A 22,778-nucleotide genomic window follows, 5' to 3' on the forward strand; every position below is an offset into this window, starting at 1 on the left:
GCTCCCATGGGGGATGCCCAGACCATTCCTGCACCTCAGAGGATGCTCTGCTCCCACGGGGGATGCCCAGACCATTCCTGCACCCCAGGGGATGCTCTGCTCCCATGGGGGATGCCCAGGTTGCTGCTGCACTCCAGGGGATGCTCAGCTCCCACAGGGGATGCCCAGGCCATTCCTGTGCCCTGGAGGATACTCGGCTTGTTCCTGTGCCCCAGCGGATGCTTGGGCCCTTCCTACATCCCAGGGGTTGCTCAGGCTGTTCCTGCATCCTCGGAGGCAGGACAGGGAGCAGTGGCTGCCCGGGCAGTGCTGTTTGGCTACAGCACTGCCAGGAGCAAGAGGAGGAGGAGGAGGAAGAGGAAGGGGGTTCCCGTATCGCAGCTGCTGGCATCGGCTCGGGAGGGCACGCAGCACAGCACTGCATGGCATGGCGCAGCGCGGCACAGCGCGGCATGGCACGGTGTGGCACAACACAGTGCGGCATGGCACGGCGCAGTGCTGCATGGCACAGCACAGCAGTGTGGCACGGCACAGTGCCGCATGGCACGGCACAGTGTCGCATGGCACGGCGCAGCGTGGCACAGCACGGCACAGCGCTGCATGGCACGACGCAGCGCTGCATGGCACGGCGCAGCGTGGCACGGCACGGCACAGCGCCGTATGGCACGGCACAGCGTGGCACAGCGCGGCATGGCACGGCGGCACCGCGCTGGTCGTCGGCAGGCCGGGCCCTGCTTAGGCCGCTGGGCGGGTTTGGTGCCCAGTGAGCAGCCAGTGTTGGCAGTGTGAGGGGCTGGGTCTGTCTTGCTAGTAGGGAGTGAAGCGGCTGTACCCTCCTCGGTATAGACTAGCCTGCAACATCAAAGACGAAAAAAAAGCCCGTCAGTATGCGAGCGAGTGCGCGGCCCGGCCGCCTCTTCCCGTCTGTTGGTGCTTTTTGGTTTTTCCAAATGATGCCAAACGGGGCCGCCCCGGGGAGCGCGCGGGGCGGCCGGGCTGGGGCTGGAGCTGCGGCTCGAGGCCGCTCGTCCTGCCCGTCCCGCAGTGTCGCAGGGCCCGGCCGCCACCGTGGGCAGCGTGAAAGGAGGAATTACCAAAAAAAGGGAAGAGAAAGGCGGGTTGGCTTTAAAGCGCCCCCACAACGGGGTTTTTCATCTTTGATGCTGGCTGCGAGGTACCGAGAAGGGACATCACGCGGGCAGGCTGCAGGGTGTTGGGGCACCTGCATGCTCCCTGCGTGCTGGCTCTCTGCACCTGCGTGCATGCACGCACGCCGCCCGGGCTGGTGCATGCACCGAGCCCCAGTGCAGGGCAGCGCGGCACTGCGCTCCCTTGCTGGGCACAGCTCCCTTGCTGCGGTCCCTGGGGTGAAAGGTGCTGGCACACGGGCTTGGCGCTGCAGCGTGCAGCACCGCACTGCCCGGTGCCCTGCCGCGCTGCACGGTGCCACGCTGCATTGCACCAAACCGCACTGCACCATGCTGCACTGCTCTGCACTACACTGCATTGCATCGCGTTGCACTGCGCCGCGCGGGCCCCCCTCCCGAGCCGAGCACGGGCGCCGCCGCCGGGGCTGCTCTTACCATGGTGCCGATGCTGTAGGTGGCGGCGGGCCCGATGGCGTGGTGGTAGGGGTCGGCGGCGGCGTACACCCGCCCGTAGCTGGGGCGAGAAGAGCGCGGGGTTAGTCGGGTCCCCCCCAGGCCAGGGGGACAGCTCAGGACGGGGCTTGTCCTGGCTTTGAACATGCCGCGGGGGACACGCTGCGGCGGGATGCGCTGCAGGGGACACGCTGCAGCGGGATGTGCTGCAGGGGACACGCTGCGGCGGGGACGCGCTGCAGGGGACACGCTGCAGCAGGATGTGCTGCAGGGGACGCGCTGCAGGGGACACGCTGCGCGGGGGACGCTCACCTGTCGCTGTAGGCGGCGGCGGCCGCGGGCTGGGCGTAGCGGTACGCGGCGTAGCCCCCCTGCAGCGCGGAGAGAGCCGTGAGCGCGCGGCCCGCGCCGCCCTGCATACCCCCCAAGCACCAGCCGCAACGAAAACGGTTCTGCACTGCCTGGAATATCGCCCCGTGCATCCCGCCGTGCATCCCGATGCCTCTTCCAAGCAGTCCGTTGCTGTATCCCAACTAATGGCACACCAGCACCTTTTCCCACCCATTCCCTCTGTTGCTGGGCAGAAAAACTAGAGATGCACATGGCGTGCGGTGCTGCGCCGTGCAATGCTTTTGAAAGCCATGCGGTGCCATGCAAGACCCTACAATGCTGTGCCCTGCAATGGCATGCTGCAGCATGCAATGCCGTGCAATGCTGTGCAACACCATGCAATGCTGTGCCACACTGTGCAATGCTGTGCAATGCCGTACAATGCCATGCAATACTGTGCAATGCCGTGCAATGCTGTGCAATACTGTGCAATGCCATGCCACACCGTGCAATACCATGCAATGCTGTGCCACACCATGCAATGCTGTGCCACACCATGCAATGCTGTGCAATGCCATGTAATACTGTGCAATGCCGTGCAATGCCGTGCCACACCGTGCAATGCCATACCATGCTGCAGGCTGTGGTGCCCCCACCCCAGGCCAGACCCGCGCACTCTCTTCCACGCACGGCACTTACGTAGATCTCGGCCCCGTAGAACCCGTCCTGGTAGACAACCCTGCAGAGGAGGCAGCATCAGAGCCCGCACGCGCGGCACCGCGTTCGCTTGTGGCAAAACGCATCTGTCACGGCCCTGCCCAGGGCACCGCATGCGCCAGGGCAGTCTGGGGACACCCGGGCGAGGAGGACGCCGGCTCCCGCTGCGCAGCACGGACTGGTCCTACCAGTGCCACAAACGCAGCACAGCCCCATGCAGGGCGCAGGCGCTCGCACTGAGCCGCGGTGGGAACGGTCGGCTGCTCCGCCGGGCCTGGGGCATGCGGTGCGTGGGGAAACAGCCCGGGGGGATTTTCCAGAGATGGATTTTGCACAGGGAGCCGCGGAGGGGGACCCCCCAGCGCCAGCGCGGGCGGCAGCGCGCGGGTACTCACGCGCCGTACGCGGGGATGGGCGGCGGCGGCGGCGCGGCGCGGAACGTGTTGTACACGGCACGGCCCCGGCCCCGCAGGTGCGCTCCTCGGTACGCCACGGCCGTGCCCGTGGCGGGGTACGGGAACCCCGTTACTGCGGGAGAGAGGCCGTCCCCGTCGGCATCGCCAGCACGGCGCAGCGCGGCGGGGACCGCGCGGCAGGGGCGCGGGGACGGGCCGTTACCTGCATAGAACTCGGGGCCGTAGACGGCTCCCACCACCGGGTTGAGCTTCCAGCCTGCGGGGGAGAGCGCATGAGGCCGCGGTGCCGGCCGCGCCGGGCCGGCTCACCGCCCGCGCCCGCCCTTACCGTTGGTGTAGGGGTTCGTGGCCTTCTTGTTGGTCATGACGCGGGCCGTGGCGTTGTTCACCTGCGGGACGGGCACGGCCGCTCAGCGCCGCGCAGCGCCCACACGTGCCCCGCGCTGTCACGTCATGTCACCCGCATGCAACGGGTCTAGCTCTGCACACAATGGGTCTTGCTCTGCGCGTAGTGGGCCCTGCTCCACGTGCAATAGGTCCCACTGTCGCATGCAACAGGTTTAGCTCTGTGCATAGTGAGCCCTGCTCCGCATGCAATGGGTCCGGCTGCTGCGCGCAATCCACTTGCAGGAGGCCCTGCAAGCCCCCGCAAGCACAGGCAAGCTCGGCTGTCGCAGGGCATAGGTGGCCACGGGGATGTCCCTGTGCCTGGCTCCTGCCACCCTGCGTCCCCGCATGCCTTGGAGCCCCGTGTGCTCTGCAGCTCCACACATGTTCAGGGGGGTCTCCGGGGTTGGTACCCGCCGCCAGCCCCAGTGCCGCCCGCGTCCCCATCCTGGCGCACGCGCACGGCAGCGGGGACATGCAGCGCGGGGCGCGCGTCCCACCGTCCCCGTCCCCGCGGCGGAGCCAGCGCCGGTGCCGGGAGCCCGCGGAGGGGACCCCGCACGGGCAGGAGACTAGCACTTATCTGAGCACCTCAATCTTCCGGCCCTCTACGATGGTGCCGTTCAGCTTCTCTCGTGCCCGGTCGGCATCTGCGCTAGTTTCAAAAGTTACAAACCCAAACCCCTGTGAGCAGAGGAGGAAGGAGGAAGGAGACAGAGAGAGACAGAGAGGGGTGCGGGGCAGAGAGAGAGGGGGTGAATCAGGAGAGCTGCAGGAGAGACGCGGCCGCGCGGCGGCTCCCGCGCGGAGCGGGGACGAGGGCTGGACCCGGGCCCGCGCCTGGCCCAGGGGCACGGGGAGCAGCAGAGGCCCCCGCGCGCGGTGCGGGACACGGCGGGGACACCCTCTGCCACCTGCTTGGTCTGGGGCACCGATGTCGCTCCCGGGTAGCGGGATGGGGCCACCCCTTCTGTTGGTGACGCACTGGAGACCGTGCAGGTCCGCATGGGCTGGGGACGGTGCACACCCCGCAGATGGGGACATTGCACACCCAGGGGACGCATGTCCGGAGACTGGGAATGGCGCAAGGCCTGGGGCCAGGGCCAGCGCTTGCCCTGGGGCTGCTGCACAGCCTGGGGATAGGGACAGTGCATTCCCCAAAAACGGTGCACGCTCCAAGGAAGGGACGATGCTCGCCCTGGGCATGGGGCTGGTTCCTGCCCTGGAAAACCGTGCCCTGTCCCGCGGCACAGCCGGCCTCGGAGACGGATGCAAGAGGGGAAGAGAAGCAGCCAGGGCAGGAGAGGAGGGGAGAGCAGGAAGAGAAGCTCCGGGCATCCCGGGAGAACCGCGCTCGTGCCGGGGCCGCCGGCCGGGCTGGCGCCGGGCAGCACCCACCTTGGAGCCCCGCTCGTTAAAGATGATCTCCACGTCCAGGATCTTCCCGAATTGCTGCAAGCGGAGAGCAGGGTGGTGAGCGGACAGGGCTAGGGGCTCCACTCGGCGATCACGCAGCCCCACGCACCTCCAAACTCACCCCGAACATTTGCCGCAGGTCGGGGTCCCGGAAGCGAAAGGGGATGTTGGAGACGTGTAACCGCTTGGGCTGCTGCTTGTCCGCGCTGTCTGAGGAGTGGAGCTGCTGGCTCTCCGTCTGCGCCGCCTCGTCTGTCTGCTGCGGGGCGACGGGAGCCGTCCCGCGGGCCGCCCGCGCCGGGGCTCAACACGGGCGCCCGGCACCTCCCCGTGCTCGATGCCCGGTGCCCAGCTCCCCTCCACAGCCCCAGGCTGCCCCTCTGCACGGCCCTGGCCCTCCTCGTGCTGCTGGAGGGGATCCCGGCTCACAAGGACACCCTGGGCAGGGGACAAGGGGGCCTTGGCAGCACCACCCACAGCCTCCCCTGTGCCCACAGGCGCCGGGGCCGCCGCACGCGCGGCCGCTCTTACCGGTGCCGCCTGGGCTGCGTGCTGCCGTCGGCGGCAGGCGCCTCGCCGTGGCTCTGTGCTGGTGTGTAGAGGCTCAGCGCGTGCTCCGGCACCGCGCTCTGCGCCGCGTAGTCGGGCGCGGGGTGCGGCGGCGGCGGCGGCGCGTACTCGCCGGGGAGCCCGTTCTGCGGCGGCGGCGGGGGGAACTGGGCCGGGGCGTAGGGCTGGGCCATGGCGTCCGGCGGCGCCGGGGCGTCCTGGTTGCCCTGCCGGGAGACACGGCACGAGCCCCGTCGCGGCTGGACGCCCCGCGCCGACCCCCCGGCGCCTTCCCCATGCACCGGCTGCTGCTGCAGCGCATGGCGATGCACCGTTGCATCGTGTTGCATTGCAGTGCATGGCAGTGCAGCACATTACACAATTGCATTGCACTGCACGGTGCAGCACCGCATCGCAGTACGGCCTGAACCCCCGTTGCACGGCAGCCCTGCGCCGCGGCGAGCGGAGCCGTGCAGCGCGACAGAGCCCGGGCTGTCCCCAGCTGCCGGGAGGAGCCGGGACAGCCCTCGGGGACACGGGGGTCCCGGTTTGCCGCTCGCGGGCGCCGCGGTGCGGCCGCGGCCGCTCCGATCCCGCCTCCCGCGCGCTTCCCGCGAGCTTCCGCGCGCCGCCGGCGCCCCGGCAGCCGGGGGCGGGGATCGTCTTCAGCTGATTAAATGTCCCTCATTAATGAGCTTCTTTAATTAATGAAGTTCCCCGGTTTGCTCCGCTCGCTCCCCTGCCGCACTCTGCCTCCTCAGCACAATCCCGGCCGTTCCCTTCCAAGTCATTTAACGCGTGGGGCCGCTTCTGCCGACGCCGCACTTTGGCGACGGCACCACCAGCGGCTCCGTTTTTACCATTTTATCCTTTTCAAGAAAACGCCAGGGCAGAGGCCGTGTCCATGCACCGCGCTGCCAGGAGGATGCTCATGCCCCGGCCCTGCTCCATGCCCGCTGCCGGTGATCCCAGGGCTTTTCCAAGCAGGAAACACCATAAATTTTTGATGCTGGCGGCTGTGGGCAATGCAGCGCAAGCGGAGCTGGGAGGTTGGGCTGGTTGCAGTGGCTCGAATGCAGCCAGCACGTGTGTCCCTGCACGGGACAACCGGGATGCAGGAGCGCATGGCCCCGGGCAGGAGGGACGGGGCGTCCGGCCCGGGATCCCGGCTTTGTCGGCGGGGAAGTTCGGAGCTGAGGCAGCATGAAATATTCATGAAGTAAATGGTGCAATTTCATCTGCATTCAGCCAACTTCATGTATTTTTCAGCGCGTTATGAAATGATAATGTTGTGTAACTGAGGCGAGCGGGGGGCGCGTGGGGCTGCCCCGCCGGCCCTTCCCGCCTCTCGCCCACCCGGGAGGAGGGATCCGCTGCGTCACCGCCGGGAACGCGCGAGGCCAGGGCCGCGCGGGAGCCGGAGCGCGCGATGGAGGATGCGCCCTCCGCGTCCCCGCGCACGCGCCACCCGCGGCACCCGGGATGCTGGGAGCTCCGAGCCCGGCAGACGGGAATCCCGGAAAGGCCGGAACGTCCGCAATGGCTGCAAAGCCTTGGCGGGAGGATCTGGGACACGCGGGCACAGGAACCGGTGGGGAAAGGAGGCACATCCTCGGCATCCGCACAGCCCTGTGCCCACCGGCACCGCGGAGGATCCCGGATCCCGGCTGCGCGCGGCGAGGCCGGGAGCAGGACGGCAGCCCCGGCCGGCGCTTCCCGCGGCTCCCAGGGCACTGCCAGCCCCGCACGCCCACGCTCGCCCGGCGCGGGCCGAGCGCCCGTGTGCGCGCACCGAGCCCGCTCGCTTGCACAAACCGCTCTAATAGGCAGTCAGGAGCATAATTTTTCCTCTAATTACATATTCAGCACTTCTGAGAAAATGAGATTTTGGTAATTCAATTGGACTGAGAAGCAGGGCTATAATAAAATGAAATTTGTAACAATCGTGCAGTTAAATTAGTTAAATGGAGAGGAAGGAGCTGTGGAAAATTGACCCCTCGATCTCCTAAAGACTAATCAGACATTTGAACCGAGCTGTGCTAACACAGCCCGGCGGGCAGCGTGCCGGGACGCGGCGAGGCCGGCGCTCCCTGCACCCCCACCATGCACCACGGGACGTGGGCACATGGGGACACAGGGACACGGGGACACCGCGTGGGTGTGGGGACAGCCACAGCTCACAGCTGCGCTCCACATCTGCACGCTGCCATCGCGGAGCAGGTACACGTCCCTTAGCTTCAATAAGGAGCTTGTTGTTCAACCCCTCTAAAACATTTTTCTCCCTCCTCATGTAAAAGGAAGGGAGAAAAAGCCACGTTTCTCATTTGCAAGTTAATTAGTCTAATTAGCTCTAATTAAGAGCTCCCCACACAATGCGGATCGCAAATAAGCTGCTGCCGCCGCCTGCTCCCTCCGTCGCTGCCCATCTCGATGCGGAGCCGGTGGCTGGAGCAGCAGGATGCGACGCGGCCGGGCCGGGGGCAGAGCCGGGCGCTCCCGGCCCCGTTCCCTCCCGAGGGAGCAGTGTCCGGGCTGGGGCGCGCGGCCACCTCGGCCACGGTCCCCACGGTCCCCACGGTCCCCTTGTGCGGCCACCTCGGCCACGGTCCCCTTGTGCGGCCACCTCGGCCACGGCGCTCCCACCAGCGGCTCCGGGATCGGCAGCGCTGCTGGCACAGAGGCCTGGGCAAATCCTGCAAATCCGGTTTGTGCCCAGGCTCACGGGGGCACCCTGCACCGAGGGCTCCCACCAGCACCGCACCCAGCTCATCCCCACGCACACTCCTTTGAGCTTCGCTGCTCAACACCCCCGCTGAGAACAGAACCACCTCTGCAGACAGTGCTGGACACCAGCGCCTGCTCCCCCTGCACGTTTGGGCCCCGTGCGGCACCCTCGGCCCCTGCCCTGTCCCGCGCGCCCCCGGGCCGCCCGGCACCGTCAGCAGGAGCCGGGCGCGAGCCGGCACCGAGCGCGCAGCCAAAGCGGCGGCGCAGCCAAATCCCCGCCGTGACGCTGCAGATCCCCGGGAGGAGCGGGGAGATCGGAGGGTCCGGCCGCGGGCGCCGCAACCCACCTGAACTCCAGCGGGTGCACAATGCGTAGGAGCGCGCGGGCAGGACCCTATCAGCCTCTCCTCCTTGTTAAGCCCCATCCCTCCAACGACTGCCTCGACCGCTTTAAAGAACGAGAGATACTAAATCTAATTTAATCTACTCGTTCACCCATCACCATAGCACTAAAATAAGAATATACCTATAAAAAGAGCATCGCCAGGCAGGGTGGGCCTAAATTATAGCTGTTGTGGGGAAAGCAGCTTTGCAAAAGCTAAAATTAATGTCAGTGTTTTCTATATATCAAAAAAAAAAAAAAAAAGAAAATGCATTTTTGGGTGACTTTAACATCTCCGCTCGGCTGCGCGCAAGGCGGGTGCTGCAGAGTGGGGCGAGCACCAGGGCCGCAGGAGCCCACGCAGGGAGCACAGGGCCGGATGAGCGGCTTTCCGGGAGAGCCTGTGGCTGCAAAGCGCTGGGATGCTGCTGGGAAGAGACCTGCTCCCTAAAAACACGCTGCTCCACGCTTGGCGCAGCCCTCTCGGAGAGGAATTTTCCAAGCAGCCGTTTGCAGAGGCTGGCGCTGCTCGGAGCAGCGGGGAGCACGGGGATGCGGTGGCTCCTGTGTGGGTCCTGTGCCCATTCCCTGCAGCTGGGGCTGCCCTATGGCTCGGCCTGCTTTGGATCAGCAGCTCCTTGTCTGCGGTGTCCAATGGCTTCCGGCATTCCCGCAGGTCCGGAGCAGGAACCGACCCCGGCTCGCCAAGCGCCACCATCCAAGGCCGCCTCCGCGCTCCGCTCCCAGCCGAGTGAGCTCGGCATGATAGGGATGCCCAGGCCAAGTCCCGGCATTCCCGGCCCTCCTCATACTGCTGACATTCCCGCTGCTCCGAGGTGCATCCAGCCCTGTTCAGCTCCTCAGTGGCAGCCGCTGCGGGGGCACCTGGACCACGGCCGCGCAGCCACCGCGGGGCCAACGGCTCCGTGTCCCGCGGCCCAGCTCCATCCGGGAGAGAAGGGACCTTCCAGAGGGGAGTTTGTGCCACTTCCCACACGGTTTCCAGGGACGAGGGCAGGGAGGCGCTTCCTGCAGCGCGCACAGCCGCAGCACCGGGCTTGCGCGCAGCCCCGCGCTGCCGGAGAGCAGGAGGCACCGCGCGATGCCACGCGTTGAGGGAAGCAAACGGGGCACGAGCAGGCGCAGAGCCGCTGGGTGCCCAGTGCTGCCACCAGGGAGAAGTTTCTCCCTCGCAGGGACCGTCAGTGCCGCTGGCACGGCCCAGTCAGGCCTGCGGGATCCGCTTCGGCCCGTGCTGCCAGCAGCGCGGCACGCTCGGCTCCAGCAGAGCACAGGGAATTCCAGCCTGCAAGGGAATCTCGCACCTCCACCTGCACTGCTGCCCGCAGGACCCCATCCACGGGTGCCCTGGCAGGGAGGGGGTGCTCAGGGCCATTTCTGCCCTGCACCAAGTGCCCGGGGAAGTCGAGCCTGAAAGCCCCGGTGCCCTGGAGCTGCCGTGGTGGCTCTGCGGGCAAGAGGGGGCATCAATCACGTGCAAGCACTAGCCATGCACCAGCCGTGCACCAGCCCTGCGCACGTGGCAGCCGCTGCACGAGCGGCGCTGGGAGCCGCCGCTGGGCCAGGGCCAGCCGGGCACCACGAGCCCCAGCAAGGGCCATGCAAGTGGCCCGTGGGCACACGGGTGCTGTCGTGGGCGCATGCCGCGCTCCCCAGCTGCCGCAAGCCGGGGGCACGCGGGGATTCCCCAGGCTGCAAAGGGGCTTTGAAGGAAACGCTTCCCCTCCGGAGCGGTACAGCCCTGGCACTGCCAGCCTGCAGGCTCTCGGAGCCTGCGCAAAGCCCCGACGGGACGTTCGGGACCCAAATGCACGCCACCGGGGTACCTAAACGGGGCTGCGCCAGCTCCCGCGACTGCTGAGCCCGCCACTCCAGCCGGATCCCTGTGCCGCACTTCCGTACGGATGGCAAGACAGCGGGCGTGCGCCTGGATCCAGATCCCGGACACACACAGGGTGCTCACACGCACATGCATGCACACACATGCACACACGTGTGCATGCACCACCAGCTGCTATTTCCATCTCCCAGAGCCCTGGAGCAGCCTCAGCCTTTCAGCCCAGCGCCTTCCTGCTCTGCGGAGCGGCCCCGAGGCCGGGCAGGCACCAGGGCCACCGGGCAGCTTGGTGGCTGCAGCCCCCAGCCCTGACACCCCCCGGAGACGAAGCTGCGGCCGCCAAGCACCGGCTGCTGCCGCAGGAAAAGCCGGTGGCGCCAGGGAGGCCGCGCACGGCTGGAGAAGAAGCGGTTAAACTCTGACCTGCGCCCGGAGCGAGCACGTGCGAGCTGCAAAGCGACAAAACCCCCCCGAGGGGTCACTTACCTGTTGGAGGTAGAGGAAGGCTGGAGGACAGGGGAGAGAGTGAGGAAGCATGCCTGAGTTGGAGACAAGGAGGCAGCCCGAGTTAGCCATGGAGCACAGCATGCGGTGACAGGTAGCCGGGAGCTGCTGGCACTTGCGTCCTCTTCTGCGCACCGATATCCTCCGTCTTCCGGGCTCTCCCCCTCGCGCTCGCCCGGCGCCCGCCGGCCCGGCCCGCTGCTCCGCTTAGGAGGAATTCATCGGAGGCGCCGGCGCTCCGCTCCGCGCCGGAACAAAGCGCGGCTCCCTACGCCGGTGCCATTAGGCGCTGGCAACGGCGCGAGCGGTCTGCAAAGGGTGTGCGTGAGGAGGAGGAGAAGGGGAGAGAGAGAAAGGAAGGGGAGGAGGAAGGGAGCGAGGAGCGGAATAAAAGGGGTGGGAGCTGCGGGAGGAGGGGGAGTCCCCCGTGCATTCAGACATCAAACGGCTCTGCGTGAAACCAAGAGAATCCGTAATGACACGAGAACAGCTGATCCCGCACTTAACCCCTGCGCTGCCGCCGCCGCGCTGCTGCCACCGGGCCGGGGGGCCGGGCGTAACGGCTCCCGCGGGAGCGGGATCCAACCGGGAGCTTCCGTGGGGCGGCACGGGGAGGAACCTGCACCGCGTGGCCCCGTGCACGCCCGCGCAGCGCCGCACCATGCCTGCACACGCATGCACACGCATGCATCCAGCCCGAGCGCGCCGCGCGGCCGCAGGAGCAGCCCCAGCACGTGCAGGGCGCTGCAGCTCTGCCCGCTCCCGCCGCGCGTGCACCGGCCCTCCTGCAGCGCCTGCACCGCTGCCGGAGCGACACGGGGCACGGGCACGCGCGTGTGCAAGGGGGCACGCGCGTGTGCAAGGGGGCACGCGCCCGCTGCCCCTCCAGGGCCTAGCCTGCGCGCTCGCCGTGCTGGTACCGCCGGGCGCGCGCTCTGGTACCGCCGGGCGCGCGCTCTGGGGCCGCCTGGCTCGCTTGGCGCTCCAGGACGTGGGAAAGCGAAACCCGGGGCCAACTCCGCTCCCGCCTCGGCCAAATGTGATGCACAAAGGCAGGTCGGTGCCAGCAGCCGCTGCTGCTCCATCTCCGCCGGAGCCTCCGGCACATGCACAGCCCGCTCGGCGCCTGGGATTTTCCACAGCATCCCCCGGCACAGCGACACGCTGCAGTGTCCTGCGCGCTCGCCGCGGCTCCGCTCCCTGCTGCAAATCCGTGGGAGCCACCGCGGAGGGAGCCGGAGCAGAGCCCTGTCCCAGCCTATCCATCCCAGCCCCTCAGAGCCCGGCCCGGAGTGGCCCCTCCAAAAGCTCCTGGAAGGAAAGTTTATTTATCTGTTTAATTAAGCTGTGTTCACCAGGCGCCCAGACCCCGCTCCATCTGTCTCACTTACAGCCGCGTCCCAGTAAAATTAAACCTAATAAATATCAGGCACAGGAAAGCAAAGGGCACACACGAGATATACGAGCAAAGGCCCAACTTGCACAGGGCTGCACTTCTGAGCACATCTTTCTCGCTGCCCTTCGGGGACGGGCTGGCGACGCGCTCCCATGCACAGCATGGGGCTGGCTTTCCTTCAAATCAGCACTATTCCCATTCTTTATTTTAGATGAACCCTCGAGGGCTCCTGGGGTTTGTTTTTTGGAAGGGGAGACGCCGGGGCCGGGCGCCCGACTGCTGCAGCAGCGCCGCCTCGGAGCGGGGATGGGATTCACTGACCCAATCCTAATCCCAGCCCGAACGCCAGCCCACGGGATGCAGCAAGGAGCCCCGGCAGCCCCCAGCCAAGGCTTCATTCATTAAAAGCTCATTAGCAGTTGGGCATAAGGCAACGGGATGGAGACTCCCGCAGGGTCTCCGGTTCCTCCGCCGGCCCCAGCCAAGTGCTTCCCAGTGCGGGACCCCCGGCTCCGCAAGGGATCCGTGCGGAAGGACCGACCCCGCCAAGGAAACACGGCCTCCGGCTGCCACATCCCGGTGCCTCTGCTCGCCCCGCGCAATCCTCGCTCGTGGGGGGTTCGGCATCACCGCTCCGCTCCAGAGGACGGACACCAAGAGCCACTGCGAGCGGTGGGAAACCCGGACAGCGACTGGGGACCCTCCCGGACAGCGACTGGGGACCCTCCTGGTCCCTGGGCATTTAGCAGAGATTCACCCAGCGCTGCCGGGGTGACACTCGGCTGTCGGGACCCCACATCACAGCCACCCGGTGAGGTCACGGCCCGTGTGCGTGATGTCACCAGCACCGCACGTGACGTCACCAGGCGGGGAGGGACCGTGACCAGCTGCGGATAACTGGGCCAGCCGCGGCAGTGGCAGCACTGGAGCGGGACTGCAGAGGAAGCGCATGAAACTAATGGGAGCGAGGGAAGAGCGCAGCCACGTGCCAAGGGGAGCCGGGGACAGAGGCTGCAGCAGCGTCCCCCGTGGAGCCACCTGCCAGCCGCCATGCCAAGAAAAGGCCCCAAAACCCTGGGGTTTTTCCCCAACCAGAGCCGCGGCAGCCCGCAAGGCGCAGGGGCAGCGGCTCCGGCGCACGCCGCGAGCTCCCGGCCAGCCCTGCCGCTTGTCAGCTCCTAAATCTGCTGCTCCGGAGCACAGGGGCAGCGCTCCGGAGCACAGGGACCGTGCGCGCTGAACCAGGCACCGGAGCGCGGATAAATAAGGGCGAGGGATGCTCGGCCTCCCAGCGAGGGCCACGCGCCTGCACCCACGTGCTCGGCAGGACGCGGCCCGCCAAGGCGGGAGCCACCGGCCACCACTTGCCACCCCGCGCGCCCCGTCGCGCGCAGCCCTACCTGTGACACGGCCGAGGCTCCCGCGGCGCTCGCGCTGGGCTCTCTGCGGAACAACGGGAAAGAGAAGGGAGCACTGAGACCGGCGCCGGTTATCGCACGTGCTCGCGGCAGCGCTGCCCGCGCATCGGCGGCGACGTCCTGCAGCGGCGCGAGCGTCACCGTCCTGGTCACGTCCGGGACAAGGAGCCGCACGGGCTGCTCCTGCTCCGGGAGCAGCTGTCACTGGCACCAGCTGGTACCGCGTTGCCCGGGCCAAGCCTGGTCCGGCGCTGCCCCTCCACTCATGCTCTTCTTGGAGAGGGGCCCCAGGTTTCAAAGGAAACTTCCTGCAAGCGGCACTTGGACTAATTGGCTTTTGCAACGTGGCCAACGCTCACGCTCATAAATCATGTCAGACCCTCAAAATAACGAGAGCGGCCTTGACAGCACGAGGTGCTGGGGGGTTAGGGGACGACGCAGGGGCAGTTCTGCTGCCAGCTGCTTCTTTGGGGAGCCGGAGGTGCCCAGTCCTCCAGGCGTGCTGGCCCCACATTCCCACCATGCTCCCAACACGCTCCCATGCGCCAGGACGGCAGAGCCGGCGCCTCTGCGGCTCGCAGGGGCTGCACGGGCACCGTGGCGCGGCCGCGGGCACCGCCGATGGCGAACACGGCGCTCGGCGTGCAGCAGGGTGATCAATTATGGAAATTGGTGCCTGCACGCGCCGGAGCGCGGAGGAGCTCGGCTCATTAGGCCAGTGCTCACTTCCATTAGCGCTCCGGATAAAAACCCTCCGGAAAGCGCGAGCTTCCTGGGCCAGCCACGCGCGCCGCCCACGGGCACGCCAGGGCTCCCAGGTTCTTCCCGGGAACGCTCCCGGGCTGCAGTGGGAACACGCCATGGACCCGGCTGCCCGGGAGCCCCTGGCCGTAGGGGAATGTGCGGTGGGTTGGGAGCGCAGGCGACCGCTCCAGGCAGCGTGGCCAGGCCAGCTCCTGCTTCCCAACCGCTCCGTCCGGCACCACCGCCGGTCCCAGGCGTCACACGGAGCGGTGCAGCCAGCGTGCACAGAAACGGCCGGGAAGCTCCCACGTGCAAAGGGTGCTCCTTGCTCCCCACGTCTTCCCCAGCATCCCCAGGAGCCGGGGGACGACGCGGGATGCAAAGGGCCAGGACCAGTGGGACCAGCGCAGCGGTGGCCCCCGGCCCCGCGGGACTGCCGGCCCCAGCAGCACCGTTTCCCAGCAGAGTCACAGCACCTTTTTCTTAGGCACATTCCGACCCGCCTCTCCACCACCAAAAATCCTAAATTAATTTCGCTTTTAATTAAATTCATTAGCAAAGATTATCTGGCTGAGGAAAAATAATATCCTGCCCCTCCCCCAGCAGCCCTCTCTATTTATATCCCCTATATACATAAGCAGCAGCGAATATTTCTTTATGGGCCATTAAAGGTTTAATGTTTAATTTATAACCACGTTCTCTGGCGGGCGGGATGGCCAGGCACAATGTCAACACTTTTAATTAAATGAGAAGGATTTTTTCGAGGCTAGGAGCGCACGCAAGGCCCGCACGGGCACAGCCGCAGCGGGGCCAGAGCCCGCACAGGGTTTGCGGGGCTGCGATGCGGGTCCGGCCACCCGTGCAGCCCAGGGAAGGACGAGGGGCAGCTTCCCAAATGCCGCACGTGGCCCTTTCCCAGCACAGGGGGAGCAGATCTGCTCCGCTCGCTCCGAGCACGGATGTGGGCGCAGACAGCGGCGCTACCATGGAGCGGACAGGTCCCATTCCAGAGCGTTGCGTCCCAAGGGAGAGATTAAATACCTGCACAAGGATGCGTGAACGAGATGAGTCAGCAGCAGGCGGAGGGGCCGGCAGGTCCAGCTGTGGACTCGGCTTCACCGATGCCTTTTGGCACTTGGTCCTCCCGGGAGCACCTGGCGCACAGCGGGCTGCATCCTGCTGCATGCACGGGGCTGCAACCTGTTCCCTGCCTGCTGCATGCACCAGGATGCATCCTGCTTCCCAACCGGCATGCACCAGGCTGCATCTGTGCACTGGGCTGCAACCTGCTGCACGCACCAGGGTGCATCCTGCTTCCCAACCGGCATGCACCAGGCTGCATCTGTGCACTGGGCTGCAACCTGTTCCCTGCATGCACCAGGATGCATCCTGCTTCCCAACCGGCATGCACCAGGCTGCATCTGTGCACTGGGCTGCAACCTGCTGCACACACCGAGGTGCATCCTGCTTCCCAACCGGCATGCACCAGGCTGCATCTGTGCACTGGGCTGCAACCTGTTCCCTGCCTGCTGCACGCACCGGGATGCATCCTGCTTCCCAACCAGCATGCACCAGGCTGCATCTGTGCACCGGGCTGCAACCTGCTCCCTGCCTGCTGCACGCACCGGGATGCATCCTGCTTCCCGACCGGCACACACAGCGCTGTGCCCTCCACCTTGCCTGTCCCAGGGACTTTGCCCCAAACGCTGCCACTCCAGCACAGGTGCCCGATCCCATCCCGCATTGGGCACCCCTCATAGATCCTCAGGGCTGCTTTAACGACGGAGCCGAGGAGCGAGCGGGAGACGCGAGGAGCTGCTCATGCACCGCGCGCGCATGCACGCGAGCGTGCAGGGGCGGCCGCAGCGAGCCGAGCGGCGATGGCACCGTGCCGCTCGCTAAAAGCATGAGTGTCACTAAATCAATAATTCATTTACTTTAATGAGATAAGTACTTTGAAAACTAATTGCAAACCTGCTCCATTTACTCCAACCCGTTATAGCCTTTAATGTAAATGGCAGGAATGCTGCTGGAGGAAGGGGAAAGGGTTTTGGGGGAAGGTGGTGCATCATCCTCTATGGCAGGGCGGGATCCCCAGCACGGTCCCTGGGAAGCAACCGGCAGCGCACAATCCCGAGCACGGCCAGCTCCTCCCTGCATCCCGCATCCCACGCTCCGCTCGTGCCGAGCCGCTTGGCACTTCCCATCCGCGGCTCCTGCGAGGCTCCGATTGCACCTGGCCCCAGGTCACCATTGCAGCATCCTCCTGCCATCCCCACCGCTCCAGAACCACGGGAGCCTCCAGAGCAGCGTGCAGCCCCCAGCACACCCAGGCTTCACGTCAGGCTCTGGCATGGATCCGGCATCCTTGGAAAAGCAGCGGTGGCTCTCGCAGCACCGCTGCTGCATTCCCACACGGCAGCCCGGAGCGGGAGCACAGCGCCAAGGGCTCTCTTCCCGCTTGCTGGAGCAAATGGCAGGTCATAAAAAGGAACCGTGACAGCAGAGAAAATGTTCCAGAGCCCACGAGGACCTGGCCAGGGTAAATCCATCTGCTCAGCAATTTAGCTAGAAAATCCTTCCCAATCATCCGTGCTGCCGGTCTCCTGCCTCGCGCTCCAAGTTGTGGGCAAAGCGTCTCCCGCGCCGCCGGCAGCCCCGAGCGGCCGCGCTCCGAAGGAGCCAGGAGCAGGACAGTCCCTGTCCGGCTGGATGCAGCGCAGCCCCACGGGCAAAGCTGGCACCAGCCGCTCCTGCCTCGTGAGCAAACGTCTCAATTAATCACGTGGGGGCAAATTGATTAGGAGCCTAAACGAGGTCAACATGGTTGTCTGCGCGTAGGGCAGGACCCCTCCATCATCGTCCTGTCCGCAACGTGCTGCGAGGCTGCGATCGCTGCGCCGGGAGCCCCCGTGGCTCCCCTGCAGCTCTTGGTGCGAGTGGGATGGGGAGAGCACGGCAGGAGCTGCTCCACAGCCGGCTCCGCTTCCGAGCAGGACACGGACGGGAGGCAGCCCGGACCCGGAGCAAGGCCACATGCTTGGGATGGGACAGCCCCCTCGCTGCCTTGGGCTGCCTACCTGGGAACACGGCTAGCGGTGACCACCGTGCTGAGCCCTTGCGGGAATCCAGCCACTGGTCCCATCCCCACACTAGGAAATCCCGTGGGAGGCTCCCCAATGCCTCAGCTTCACCTGAGCCAATGGATTTCGGAGCCCAGCGCTGCTGCCGCTGCCGCTGCCGCTGCTGCTGCCGCTGCCGCTGCTGCTGCTGCCGCTGCTGCTGCTCCACACAGGACATTTCACAGCACGAGCTCAAGGGCTTGGACTGGGAGCACCTTTCAGCTCCCGTGCGACTCCCCCATTGCAGGAGGATTCGGTGCAGCTGGTGCCGAGCTCCCCTGGGTGCCGAGCTCACCTGGGGCTCGCTAGGAGCAGCCCCTGCCCACATCCCCACCCGCTCCCTTCTGCTGCAAAGACATTATAAATATTATAATTTGGTTAAATATTTAGCACAGCGAGGTTAAATAAGCATTCCCAGCCCCATAAATACTCATTAACGGCGGGCTCTGATTGTGCTGCCGGGATCAGCTCATGGCTTATTTAGCGGGCGGCCGCCGTTCCCAGGTCCCGTTTGCCCACGCACCAGGACACAAGCGGTCCATCCCGGGAACCAGGGGGATGCGACCAACAGGGGCCATCCCGCTCCAAGGGTGATGCCATGGGCAATCCTGCTCCGGGGGTGATCCCGCTCCAGAGGCCACCCTGCTGTCCCCTCCGCTTGCATCCTGGGATAGGAGGGGACGTGGCAGTGCAGCAGGACCCAGCCACTGGGAAGAGTGTGGCCAGAGCATCCCAGGAGCAGCCCGGAGTGGCGGCGTGCCGGGGGGAAGCGGCTGCGCACGGAGCCCGGCACGGAGCAGCCGTGGCACAGGATGCGGCGGGAAGGGAAGGCTTTTACCGGGAGCACAGATGGGCTGCAAAAGTCACAGGGAGCAACAGCAGGACAGAGAATAGAAAAGCAAACGTAGCGTGTGGGGAGCTGGCCGGGGGCCAGGCCTTGCACAGCGGAGGCCAGCGAAAGTGCAGGAAAAGCTCCCCGAAGGGCCGCGCTGCTGCCTCCAAAAGGAAAAGGGCCGCTCCTTGCTCACACGAGCTTCACTGCATCCCGAAATGAACCACTACTGCTTTTTGTAAATACTCCCAAATTAAGGAATGCCCTGGAAGGGCTGCCCCGGGACCATCCCGGCACCATCTGCCTTCCCTTCCCATTGCGCCTGTGGGGCGGGAAGCAGGAACTGGCCCGGATGAATTAGAGCGACTTTTGTCACATTTAATATCAATTCATTTTGCAGAGTGCTGACGCAGCGGGATTTCACAGCCCGAATTTATGGTTCTTTCGAGACATGCGCAGAAAGGCGGGGGAAGCACCCTGCTCGGCACAGCGCTGCGCGGGGGTCCTGCCCGCAGCCCCCCTGCTCCCCGCAGCGCGCGTGGGGCCCTGACGCATTTCCTTGGCACGGAGCAGCGGAGCGGGAATCCCACCTGGCCGGGGCTGCTCCGGGGTGGCCACCGGGTCTGCAGCCGGTGGGATCTGCGGCAGCAGCGTGCAGAGCTGCAGCAGTGCAGGGATCTGCAGCCAGCGGGATCCGCAGCAGCAGCGTGCAGAGCTGCAGCCAGTGGGATCTGCAGCAGCAGCATGCAGAGCTGCAGCAGTGCAGGGAGCAGCAGCAGTGCATGCATCTGCAGCCAGCGGGATCCGCAGCAGCAGCATGCAGCACTGCAGCAGCGCAGGGATCTGCAGCCAGCGGGATCCGAGCGGGCGCTGCAGGGCCCCGCGGGCCGGTGGCTCCGACGGGCTGGAGCGGCCGCGCGGATGGACCGGCTGCAGCGGCGCCCGGCGCGAGGGCTGCAGGGAGCTCGGCCGGGCCGGCGCCGCGGGTGCCCTCTCGGCACAGGCTGCTGAGGGGGAGCCGCGACTGCGCCGTGGTGCTCGGCCCCAAGGGGGTTTTATGCAAAATGACACACAATATAAATGACTGTTGTAAACAGAGAGTTTAATAAAGGGCTGTGTGCGAATTTACAGCCTCCCCAAGGATAATTAAAATTATTTATCTACTTACCTAGCTGGCTGCCGGAGCAGTCTATTAATTATTATCTATTATACCCGACTGCTTTGCATGCTACTGGTGCAGCTGCAGGGGCTGCAGCGGTGCCGCTCGCCAGCCCAGGGACTGCAGCGGCCGGCACGGAGGCGTGTGGATCCTTCCCGGAGCTCTATGGGCTCCATAAACCTGGCGGATGCTGCTGGCATGTCCAGCCTGGGCGCGAGGCCCCGGCTGCATCGGGGCGCTGCATTGGGGCTGCGCTGCCACGAAGCAGCTTGGCAGGAGCAGGGGCTGCAACAGGTCGCGGCCGTGGCGCCCAGGGAGCTGTCGGCTCCCGCCGGTGCAGCCCTTAATCATGGAAGCAGCCCCGGGCTCCTCGGCACGGGGTGGTGAGCACCGCACCGCGAGCTGCACCGTCCGGGCCAGGGCAAGGCCGCCCTGCGCCTCCGCTCGCCTCCCTCCGAGCATTCCCGCAAGAACCCGCTTGCTCCGTGCAAGCTCCTGCTGCCTCCCGGGCTGTTCCCGGCCCCGACCTCCAGGATATTTACGGCCCGTTTCTCCCTAACTCCCGTTAGGGAGGGCCTGGGTCGCCCCACTGTTGCAGTCGGCTTGCAGGAGCAGCCCCGGCTGACGGACAGTTACGGAGCATCTGCGCTTCCAGAGATTTACGAGCGCGCAGACGGCGAGGAGAGTGTCCATTAGGATAATGCAGCGGCTCCTCAGGCCGCCGCAGCGCCTGCCGCCCGCCCGAGCGCACCGCCAAACCCATCACGGTACCGGGTACTGCTCCCCATGCCCTGCGCCGGCCCCACGTGCGCTCTGAGGGGCCCACAGGTGACGAGGACAGCGACGTTGATGCCCCTTGGCTCCCTTTCAATGCCCCTGTGGTCCCGGGGACCCCAGCCCGCTCTCCCGTGTCTCCAGACCTCCACAGGGGATGGCAACGTGGATGCAGGTGTTCCACGGGTTCCTGCACCAGCCGCTTGGCCCACGGGTCAGAGGGAGCGGCAGGAGGGAAGATGCCCTTAAACAAGGCTCCAAAACACGAAAACTCAGTGTTGAAGATGCTCGTGGCAATCACACTATTCCCATTGCACCACAGCTGGGAGCTGGCCGGGCCTGCACCTTGCAGGACACGGGGATGTGGGGACATGGGGACACGGGGACAGCCCAGCTCAGCCTGCTCCCAGCTGCCCCCCGGCCCAGCTGCCAGGCAGGATTAGATGCAGTGAAAACCATGGGCTTCCCTACGCTCCCCGGGCATCCCGTGTTTTAGGCCTTGCTTTATCAGTTTTTATCCCGTGTAATATTCATCACACTGGTTTATTTATGGGCCCCCTCTTCGGGAAGGGATTTTTCAGGCCTGGTGAATAAAACATCAGCGTTCGCTGCTTGTCGGAGCGAATGCAGCTCCTCTGATGTCAGCCTGACTAACGGCCTTTGCTTTTCTCCAACGACTGCACTTTGAGGGAAATTTATTTGTATTTGGGTCCGTGTTGGTTGGGGAGATGCGAATTCTTCTCCCTGCAGAATGAAGGAAACGTTGGCTTTACGGGAAGCGGCGGAAGCGGGAGCAGGAGAGCCTGGCTGGGCGCCGCATCCCGGAGACGGCTCCGTCCTGCCGCGGTGCCAGGGGCACCGGAGCCCCGGGCGGCACCGGGACCCCCCGGCTCCACGCTAGGAGCGGAGGGTTGGCAGGTCCCTGGATGCCAAAGCAATGGGGCCGGGGGCTCCTACCCTGGGGTGGCCACAGGCCAGGAGCCACGCTCTCCCTCCCGCTTCCCAGGATTCCCTGGAAGCGCACACGGGATCGGTGCTGTGCTCCCTCCTGCTTCCTGGGATTCCCTGGGAAGCACACACGGGATTGGGGCCACGCGCTCCCTCCTGCTTCCCGGGATTCCCTGGAAGCGCACACAGGATTGGGGCCACGCGCTCCCTCCCGCTTCCCGGGATTCCCTGGGAAGCACACACGGGATCAGGGCCACGCGCTCCCTCCTGCTTCCCGGGATTCCCTGGGAAGCACACACGGGATCGGGGCCACGCGCTCCCTCACGCTTCCCGGGATTCCCTGGGAAGCACACACGGGATCAGGGCCACGCGCTCCCTCACGCTTCCCGGGATTCCCTGGAAGCGCACAGGGGATCGGGGCTGCGCTCCCTCCCGCTTCCCGGGATTCCCTGGGAAGCACACACGGGATCGGGGCCATGCGCTCCCTCCCGCTTCCCGGGATTCCCTGGGAAGCACACACGGGGTCGGGGCCATGCGCTCCCGCTTCCCGGGATTCCCTGGAAGCGCACAGGGGATCGGGGCTGCGCAGCCGCCCGCCGCCTCCTGGCTGCCACCCAAAGCCCCTATTAACAAATCACCCCGCGAGCCGCAGCGGCAGCCGGGACATCTCCCTGCAGCAGCGGCTAATTTATAGGGTTACTGGTGTCAGCAGTTTAAAAGAAGCAAAATTCTATCAAAGAGCCACTAAAACTGCGCTGCGCGTTGAAACCGTCACCGCTCAGCCGAGCACGCTGCTCGGGACATAACTCCTTGCTGTTTAATTATTAATATTCCAGGCAAACTAGTCCAATTCAGCCGAAGAGAAGGAGAAGCAATCAGAGTAAAGGATTAGCTGATGTAGAGCCGTAAATCACGGGGGATATTCTGCAGGATGGCGGCAGAGCTGCTCGCGCGGGGACAGGAGGGCTCTGCGGGTCCCGAATGGGGGGACGGGTCACACAGCAGCTCCTGCACCAGGTCCTGCTCCTTGGCGGTTCCTGGGTTAGGTCTGAGCTCTCCTGCTTTCCCTCGGCGCCCAATTTCCTCCCAGTGCTTCCAGAAACCCGTCCAGATCCAACGGAGCGGCGGGGGCGTCTCCCTGAGGCCTGGCCTCTTCCTAATTCTCGGCATCTTCCCGATTCGGAGCAGCACCCGCAGCTCCCCTGGCTCCAGCGGCCCTGCAGTCACCCCCCTTGCAGCTCTGCTCATCACGGAGAAAAAGGAGAAGAGCCAAGTTGGTGCTGCCGCTTCGTCTTGGTTCAGCCCGTTTTACATCTTGCAAGCGCATATGCAGAATTCAATAAATAAATAAAATGCTATAATAAAATGTTATCAATATCAACAAAAATGTTAGAAAAGTGTCGGTTTCCTGCTGTTAATTGCAATTCCTGCAATTCCTGGCCCTTTAGCAACACAAGCGCCCCTCAACCTTCGAGCTGCACCAAGGAAGATGGGACGC

The 22,778-nt window shown here is 65.5% G+C and overlaps 1 protein-coding gene across 1 annotated transcript; it reads right to left on the reverse strand.

The window, feature by feature from the left end:
* Nucleotides 1–717: 717 nt before the first annotated feature.
* On the reverse strand, nucleotides 718–11,401 carry RBFOX3 (RNA binding fox-1 homolog 3). The gene is made up of 11 exons (XM_088536014.1): nucleotides 10,870–11,401; nucleotides 5,424–5,643; nucleotides 4,989–5,170; nucleotides 4,850–4,903; nucleotides 4,043–4,135; nucleotides 3,393–3,453; nucleotides 3,044–3,320; nucleotides 2,631–2,670; nucleotides 1,914–1,972; nucleotides 1,584–1,662; nucleotides 718–852 (listed from the first exon to the last, which is right to left on the reverse strand). The coding sequence occupies exons 1-11, from the start codon at nucleotides 10,969–10,971 to the stop codon at nucleotides 808–810; spliced, it is 1,212 nt and encodes a 403-aa protein (XP_088392140.1). The 5' UTR covers nucleotides 10,972–11,401; the 3' UTR covers nucleotides 718–807.
* Nucleotides 11,402–22,778: the final 11,377 nt, after the last annotated feature.

Source organism: Tinamus guttatus, unplaced genomic scaffold (assembly GCF_059628265.1).
Source record: "Tinamus guttatus ecotype Peru unplaced genomic scaffold, ASM5962826v1 Tinamus_guttatus_pri_ptg000649l, whole genome shotgun sequence".
Classification (NCBI taxonomy): Eukaryota; Metazoa; Chordata; class Aves; order Tinamiformes; family Tinamidae; genus Tinamus; species Tinamus guttatus.

Excerpts from the sequence above, each read along its gene's own strand:
- RBFOX3 (XM_088536014.1), bottom strand. The coding sequence starts at position 10,971 with ATGCTGTGCTCCATGGCTAACTCGGGCTGCCTCCTTGTCTCCAACTCA. Across the intron at positions 5,644-10,869 it reads CCTTCCTCTACCTCCAACAG|GGCAACCAGGACGCCCCGGC; the intron begins GTAAGTGACCCC and ends GTCTCCCGGCAG. Across the intron at positions 853-1,583 it reads CCTACAGCATCGGCACCATG|GCTAGTCTATACCGAGGAGG; the intron begins GTAAGAGCAGCC and ends TTGATGTTGCAG.